The following is a 9,281-nucleotide window of genomic DNA, read 5'->3' on the forward strand; positions in this document are numbered from 1 at the left end:
AACCATGGTTAGACAGTATAGGACTTCAATGGAAGTCTTGGCCGGAACAAAAAAAAAAAGTCATACCCTTACTAATTAATTTTTTTAATATCATATAAAAGAATATAAGTTATTTTTGAGGAGAAGATGGTCGAAGGTGCGGTCAGCAAAAATACTCAAATAAACTAAACTTATTTGTGCCAACACTTCGACTTGAATTTCAGGCCTTCATTAGGGCTGAAAAAAAACAAAACCAAATAAACAAACTTGAAAATGCACATAACAGTAAATTAAGTAGATAGTAGTTGATAATAATAGGAGATAAAATATAATATTGTAGAGGTAAGAATTATACAAAATAAATTATAAAAATAAAAAAAAGAATGTTCAAGTAAATAAAGACATAAACATAATGAAAGGTGCAAAAGAAATTGTGAATGACGAATCATGGAATTAACATAATATGATATATAAATAATGTCTAAAAATAATGAAAAACAATTTTAATTTATGGAAGATTGCTGATTGACCATGTGTATTAATATGGAATATGAGTGTGGTAAATTAAACTCAAATAGTAAATGGGTGTACTATTTGAGTTTAATTTGAACGCACCCAGACCATATCCCATTTATTAAGTTTAATTTATTTATTATCAATTTATTTATGTTGATATCTAATGTAATCAATTTATGTTGATATCTGATGTTATCAATTTATGTTGATATGTAACATTATCAATTTATATTGATATCTAACGTTATCAATTTATGTTGATATCTAACGTTATCAATTTATGTTGATATCTAACGTTATTAATTTATGTTGATATCTAACGTTATCAATTTATGTTGATATCTAAAGTTATCAATTTATGTTGATTTATATTATTTTTCATTATTTTAGACACCACTTACCAATTTTATTATGTTAATTCAATTACTCATAATTTAAATTTTCTCCTGCATCTTTCATTATGTTTATTTCTTTATTTACTTGAACACTGTTTTTATTTTTATTTTTTTATCATTTATTTTGTATAATTCTTATCTCTAAGAGGATGTTTTATTTTCTATTATTACCAACTACTATCTACTTAATTTATTGTTTTATATATTTCCAAGTTTGTTTATTTATTTATTTATTTTCTTTTACTTTTATGTTTCTCTGAACTAAGATTGTTATCTCATTTTGTTGTTTTCCAGCCTGATATTCAAATCGGGTCATTGGCATAAATAAATGAATTTTGCTTATTTGTGTTGTTTGCGTAAATAAAAAATGCTTGTATTACTACCTAAATGCGTATCTTACAATCTATTAACAAATGATATGAAAATTATTCAAACAGGATTAAAATAAATAAATCTTAACTATATACAAATCTGAAATGGTAAAAAAAAAAAAAGAAAAAATAATTAATTATTATTATGAAGAAATTAATTTAAACAAATCAAAGATATTTCGGCAATCTCGCTGGTGCCTCCAAAAAAAATGTTGGGAAGGGGGGCTTATTTGCTCGCAGCCTCTACATGGTCGTTAAATTAGAGTCGCCGAGCTTGCCTTTGATTTGTTTAATACAAATAAAGGATACTTAATAAAGGATGCGTGAAGCGCTTCATACAGTATAATTTTCTTTAATAAATAAAATGTTAATTAGCAAAAAACAAAGAAATAACAAATGAAAACTATATCGAAAATTAACATAAATAACTAATTTATACTCAAGTCTATGCAAATGCGAACTTTATTGAAAATTAATATAAATAACTAAATTATACTCAAGTCTATGCAAATGCGAACTGTATAAACTGCGGTGCTATGTTGTCCTTCCAGAGTCTACTTCTACTCACTTATACTAATTTAAAATATTAAATAAATCAAATTAAAACTAATCAATATAAGCATAAATAATTCTCACAAATAAGTGAAAATAAACATAATAATTATAGTCTTAGTTTATTATTTGTTATTTATATAAATAATTCTCTTCAATTCTTAACATGTGTAGCTGTCTGTACTCGCAACCATCTTCTCATATCAATCTATGACCAACTATCAACACCGCATTAAGTTATTTTTTAGAAGTAAAATTTAAGCACAAACTTAAAATTAATGTTTTTTTTGTTTTTTTTACTTTAGATACAGTAATCATCTGGAGCCAGATCCTTATTTGTACTGTGCTGTAGTGATGTCTGTTTGCGTTGGTTACCTCTGGCAATCAGAACTTCCGAAAGGTGGACTGTACGTATGCATTATTTATATTAAGTTATATACATTTTTTTTTTTTAAATGAAGTAAGTTCAAAGTTTATTTTTTACATTTTGGTCTTGGAATGTTCCGTGATTGCAGAAAATGGAGTAGACAATTAGGCTATGCTCTTATCGGACTCGGACTTATGGTTATGGTCTACGGGCAAACCAGTCTCTACAGGATTCCATACTTCTTGTGTTCTGCCTTCGTCCTGATCACTATCCATCAGGCGCTTGTTCCCTTCATCTCTAGTGAAGAGGATCATTCCATTGAACAAACAGTAGTCAGTGAAATTGTCCCAGAAGGTGAGTGATCTTTATATTTTCATTAGAGTAGGAGGCATTAAAAATGATTTAAGGAATATTCTAACAATCACAGCTTTTTATTATTATTATTTTTTAATTAAGAACAAAAGTATGAAGGGTCATATCGATCAATGTCAACTTTTTCAAATTGTTAGTAATTCCATTTTTTAAAAATTAATATATATATATGTAACCAATCTAGCCCGAATCAAATATCAATCCTTCCATTATAAACTCCCTAACCACCCCACAAACCCCTCTAGTTTCTAACCTTGCTTCTTATACTATTTCTGACAATCCTCAAAAGAAGGTGGCCTCGATACCTTCTGGTAATATAATTAGAGTGCTGCTAATGGGTAGTCTCTCTACATGCCCGTATCACTCCATTTTGATCTTACATAAAATTTACTCAATGTGTTTATATGTAAATACAGTTGTAAATAGGAATAAATAAAAAAATATGTATATATATTGTAATATTCAAAAAAATATTAAAATTAAATAAAAGTTTTCATAAAAATCTTTCAGCAAACAAACACTAATGAAACAAAACCTTTGTCCTCTAAGTCTTTTACTCATGATCCATCGAAGTGTGTTGTTAGGCGATACAAAAAAAAAAACCTTTTTTTTATATATGTATATATAGTTGTCCGTAAAAATTGATATATAGGAAGATGGTCAGGGTTGCGGTCAAAGGAGAAACAAAAATAGTGTTAGTTTAGTTTTAGTTAGAAACAAAAACTATTTTTGTTTCTCCTTTGACCGCAACCCTGGCCATCTTCCTATATATAAAAACCTTTTTTTCTTTGTGGGTGAATCTATGATGTATCCTTTTTGAAGATGTCCACCTGAGCTGGACAAGAGATGATGACCTCTTTATCCAGGAAATATCATTCCCGCCCGCACCTAAGCAACGAATGTCCAAAAACCAAGTTTTCTTCCTTCCCCTTCTCTCGTTGTTAGTTCTCAACATCGATTGTTGAAACTGTTTTGAGTTTTTTCCTATGATTTATTTTATGAATAAATTTCTTTACTACTTATTCTTAACTTCTATTTTTTCTTAAATGTATTGTATCTACAACTATGAAGGGAAGTTAAAATAAAGTTTTTAAAATATTTGATTCAGCTCAACATGGCCGCAATTCAACAAACTTTTTGCAGGACACTGCCATCTTGGCTTTGCACGATATCTTTTGTGACTGCATATTTTACTGATGAAAATTGGTTAGCTTGCTTTTAGGTTTAATACTACAAATAAACATATTGAAAAGATAAATCACATAAACCTACTAAAAATCATTTGTATATAAAAAATGACTAGTTACTCATAAAAGAGAATATTACAATATATATAATACAAGTTTTATTGAATTTTGTTTATTAAGTAAGTTATATATTGAAATTTTACTCTGAATTTTCGGGATTTTGTTTAGTATACATTCTGTTTAGTTTTTATTGTTGGATTTTACCTTGATCAGTCTTTCCTGTTCCTCCATTTTTTCAGAATTTTGTATTTATTTCTAAAATCGATTCATTTAGAAACAAACCTCCAAATGATATTATTATCTCATTTTCACAAAAATTGACATTGATCATTTTTCACATGATTCTTGATATGTATTTTTACCTCTATGGATAATTTTTCTGTCTATAGGAAATAATGAACAGGATGGAATACTGTTATCAAATAATATTGACAAAGAAGAAAATGAGGAAGTTGCAAAGAAGTAGCTGTTAAAGAGCGGCATATAGTCTGGTCAAGTACTGTAGCTATAGTGGACTCTCTGTGATACTGTTTTTTAAAACTGTAATCAGTATTGATGTTTACATATTTAGCTAGTTAAAATGGACAGTAGGGAAGTTGTACTGATATTTTAGAGACTGAATTTCAATCTAATGTGTAGTTTTCTTTATTAATAAAGAGTTATGTCATGATATTCCTATAATGTTAGTTGAAACGGCATGTTAAGAGAATAGCGTCTGAAAACATAATAGTTTTAAGAACTAGGTTGAAATTTAATGATATTAACTGGCCTCTGTTTAGTTTTTAGTTGTATATATATTAAAAAAGGAAGTTTTCAATTTAATCACGATGAAGGTGGGAACAAGTGATCGAATGAATGACAGTTTGGTGAAATCGATGCTATCATTAATTTTTTTCCATAAGAGTTGGCTGTATTTTTCTTTAATTTTGTAATATAATTGTAATAAAGAAGAACATTTTCAAAACAGGTTTGTTTGGGATTCCAAATTTGTGTTTTAGTATCGTAGTATTAACTTATGAAGGGCTGTTAATTTATTATTACTGTTATATAAAATCTAATTAAACTATCTCAGTTCACTAATAAGAGTTTTGTGAGGAGTTTTATGAAAATAAAAGTCCTTATTCTGGTGGTTTTTGTTTTTTGGTATAAGTTTAATCAGGGTGTCTGCAATTTGGAAAATATGGAAATTCTGTTTAAAAGCTAAAGTTTTAATCCGATAAGTCATTTTTCCTATTACTTTAAAATTTTCTCCAAAGTTTTCATTTTTAAGTTTTTTGGTTCTATTGCTAGGTAATAGTTAATAATTTGTAGACTCTGCGTGGTCAACTTTAAAAACTACATTACCAGTAATATAACCCTGGAAAATTCTCGCTTTATTTTATAAGTGATGTAACTGCATAGAAATTTTTAACAATAGTAGAACCCCTTTATCTGGGGTATTGGGATTAATAGATAATCAAAAACTCCAAATAATCAAATGACAACATTTTATTGTGATAGAAAAGGAGGTTAATTTAAAAAAAAAAAACTGTACAGAAAATCACTTTTATTAACAAACACACGTTTTATATATATTAATTATAATATACAAAAATGAATGTATGCATGTTTTTACATATGTATTGACCAGAACCACATTATATTTTTCGGATTGAGCTGCTAAAGTTTTTGAAGGAAGCATCTTCCAAAACAATCCCGATTTATCCACATTATAATTTTTATCAGGAATTAAATAGATTGTTTGATCAAACAGTTCAAAATTTCAATAAATAATGTAGCTGCATAATTATCACCACTCAGACTCTCCTCTTGAATGAACATCAACCTGATACCATGTCTTTTTTTTTATTTTGTGGCGCCCGCCTTGGGAAGCAGAGAATGGCTCCTCGATACTTAAGTTTTCGTGAAACCATATTGCATTTTCACTCACTATTGGCCCAGAAATAGGAACTCCCTGGGTTTACATGAACCATTGATAGACGGTTAATAGAGCCCGTTAGAGATACTAGGGGTCCTACTGTATTCTTAAGCTTTTTAATAAAATTAAAAATAATAATTATAACAAATTACATAATTTTATCAGCCATATTCAGTCGATGTCGTGAAATCTGGAATGTATAGAACAATACCAAGAAGGTATTGCTTGTTTAAAGTATTGGAAAAAAACAAGTGGTACATAATTCATTATAAGGGAAGTAGTCAATCTGTAGACCTATATATGTTCATGTTATTCGTTGTTCTATAAAGGGAAACCGACATTGTCAGTTTGATTGACAGTCATCATTCAAAAGCCGGACCGATGTGACTGACTTGAATAATAAAGACCCCATCGGTATCAGTCCGACTGACAGTCATCATTCAATAGCCGGACTAATGTGACTGACTTCAATTATGAATACTCCTACACTATCAGTCCGACTGATGCTTACTTGTACATGAGATACCGAACAGTACAGACCTTTTTCTATGTCTCTTTCGATTCGTAATTAACAGAAAGCTTATTTTGACATTTATCTGTAAGAAAAAAGTGAAACGCAAGATATGAACGAAGCCCAAGAACCTGGTGGAAAAAAGTCAGTTATTTCACCCCAATTTTTGATCACTATTATGAAAATTATATATAATTACTAGTCAACATTAATGAGTCTGCCAGATATAGGTAGGGAGTATAAAAAATGGTGGCTGTTTATTTATTTATTTCAAAATTTTAAATGAGCAATTAATTTTTCATACAGAGCTTCATATCTTTTAAACTACCTACAATATTTCTTTTTCTTGCACTTCCTCCTTAGTGCCTTTCAGCATGGAGGTGCCTCTGTCCAGACAAACCAAGCATCTCGATCCCGAGCAAGCACCCTTATGGCATCCCAGTTTTTCCCTCTTCTCTCTCCCACTGTGGAGATGTGGTCCTTCCATTGTATTCTAGGTCTCCCTCTTGGGCGTTTTCCTGTTGGTCTGGCCTCAAAATATTTTCTTGGATCCTTGTCTTCACTCATCCGACAGAGATGTCCAAGTTATTTGAGTTGTCTCTTTTCAATGGTATTCTTTATAGAGACAGTTCTAACATCCTGTCTTGTCCTTCATTCCATATGCGATCCCTCCTCCTTGGGAAGTGGAGAATGGCTCCTCAATACTTAAGTATCTCATTTCCATTGCAGTAACTCTGCTAAGGTGCTTACCGAGTGGTACCCAGCTTTAACTTCCGTAAAAGAGGGTAGGGTAGGTATACAGCCTTAAAGATATGTACTTCAACATTCTTCTCTACCTCCATCTTCCCTATTACTGTATTGCAGAGGTGGTAGTTAGTATATTGCATTTGTCTTCTTTATCCTATTGTATTGGATATCTCTTGGTCTAGCTCTCCATTCCTGCTGATTACTGTTTCTAGGTAAGTGTACTCGTCCACCTTTTCTATTGGTTCCCGGCCTATATGCATTATTTTGCTTTTCCTGACATTGATGGTCATTCCCTTTCTTTCCAGCTCAGCTTGTTGTAGGTTCTCTTTAGTATCGGCTATAAGGAAAATGTCATCCACAAATACCATTACCTGGGCCAGTATTGTCCTCATGTTCCATTTGTCAATACTAGTGCGGGCTGTCCTCCGGTTGCACATTTTCAGGATTTCATTCCATATAAATGATGAACAGGAGGGCTCGAACTATCTCCTTTCTCAGTTGCAAAGGTATCAGACTCTCTTCCATTAATCCTTACTATTCCCTTGAAACCATGGTAGATCGACTTTATAACTTCTATCAATCCTTACAGGATGTTTTTTTCAGAAAGAGCATTCCACAGTTCTTGTCTAGGGACCGAATCAAAGGCAGCCTTTAGATCTATAAATGCTAAGAAGATACTCTTTCCTCGTTCCCACGATTTATCAATGATTGTTCTGAGAGAAGATATATGATCCTGGCTCTGGCATTGAGATCTGAAAGCAGCCTGTTCCTCTTCTAAGTCTTTCTCCACTAGCTCTCTCAGGTTATTTTCTAATATTGAGGTATAGAGCTTGTACACAAACTGGGATAGACAGATAGGTCTATAGTTCTCACGTTCATTAGCATTGCCTTTTTTGTGAATCGGGACAATTATGCTATGCTCCCATTCCTTAGGGATAGATTTTTCAGTAAGTAACTTCTGAAAAAGGCACTGCAATGCTTTTAATAATTCTGTTCCACTATATTTGATGAATTCAGGAACGATGCCATCTCTTTCTGCTGCTTTCCCAAGTCTTAATCTCTCCACTGCTGCTTCCACCTCTTCCTCCCGTATCAGCTCATCATATTCTCCCCGTATACTTTCTCTAATCATTCTCTCCTCGGCATCTCCAGAAAAATATTTATCTCAGAAACCAGACTTAAAGGTGTCTATTAGCACTCAAATCAAAGCTAGTTAGTTAATGTGTTATAAAATATTTTATGATGATTATCTTTATAGGAGTTGTAGTTTTTATAATATTTTCCTTAATAAACTCACAAAATGTTGATTTCTAGTTGTTTGGAAAAACTTTTTAATTTATGAAAAACTATAGCTCAGGAAACATTAAAATTAGACGTACAGATTTCTGCCAGCAATCAAATTAAAGATAGTTTATATATATAAATAGTTGACCGTACAATTTTAAATTATGGAGAAGATGGTCAGGGGTGCGGTCAAAAGAGAAACAAAAATAGTTAACAACTATTTATTTTCTGATGTTTCGTCCCTCTTTATAGAGCTTCATTGGGGTTATTTCAGTTGAGATCTATTCAAAATTCGTTTGGAAACGGAAAATAAATAGTTGTTAACTATTTTTGTTTCTCTTTTGACCACTACATTAACTATCTTCTTGATAATTTTAAAGATAGTTTAATGTACTATAAAGTAGTTTATAACATTTATCTTCGTAGGGATAGTTGATTAATATAGCATTTTAAACTAGCTTTAATTTGAGTCCTAATCTTTCATGGTTCCTGAGATATAGATTTCCTACTATGAATTCGCTAACTATTTTTCTATTCTGTTTAAGAAACTATATCTCGGGAACTATTGAATATAAATGTTAATGCTCTGTTAAGGCTCATATTTTAGTAAATGTACTCTTCTTTAAATGATGTTCTATTAGGTTTTCTAGAGTTTAAGTAGTTTTGATGATGTCGAGTTCCCAATGAAAAATAATTTTTTTTTTTTTACGTTTTTAAACAGTTGCCATTCCCCTAATTATTCTTGGCAGACTCATCAATTTTGCCTAGTAATTAAACATAGTTTTTATTAAAATAATAAAAAATTGTGGTGAAATAACTGACTTTTTTCTTCTCCTCTTGGGCTTTTGTATTAACTCTGAAGCGTTGAATGACTGATTCAGTTTTGAATTCAGAAATCGATGCTATCACTACTTTTTTTTGTTGTAATGTCATTTGATTTGACCTTTTAGGGGTTTCTTAAGAATAGGAGTTTACATTATTGCAACATTTGGTTAAGTTAGTGTGATAATGATAAACTTTTG

At 30.7% G+C, this 9,281-nt stretch overlaps 1 protein-coding gene across 1 annotated transcript in view; it reads left to right on the forward strand.

Moving 5' to 3' along the window:
• Window positions 1–9,275, forward strand: part of PGAP1 (GPI inositol-deacylase) — a gene marked incomplete in the record, with an annotated part of 49,588 nt that extends 40,313 nt beyond the window's left edge. Inside the window, 3 exon segments of the mRNA XM_067049340.1 lie at window positions 2,119–2,220; window positions 2,329–2,534; window positions 4,189–9,275. Of these exon segments, the coding sequence (XP_066905441.1) occupies window positions 2,119–2,220; window positions 2,329–2,534; window positions 4,189–4,265 (385 nt within the window).
• Between the last annotated feature and the right edge of the window lie 6 nt (window positions 9,276–9,281).

This window comes from Halyomorpha halys, unplaced genomic scaffold, assembly GCF_000696795.3.
Source record: "Halyomorpha halys isolate HHAL.00 unplaced genomic scaffold, Hhal_1.1 Scaffold141.1, whole genome shotgun sequence".
Taxonomy (NCBI): domain Eukaryota; kingdom Metazoa; phylum Arthropoda; class Insecta; order Hemiptera; family Pentatomidae; genus Halyomorpha; species Halyomorpha halys.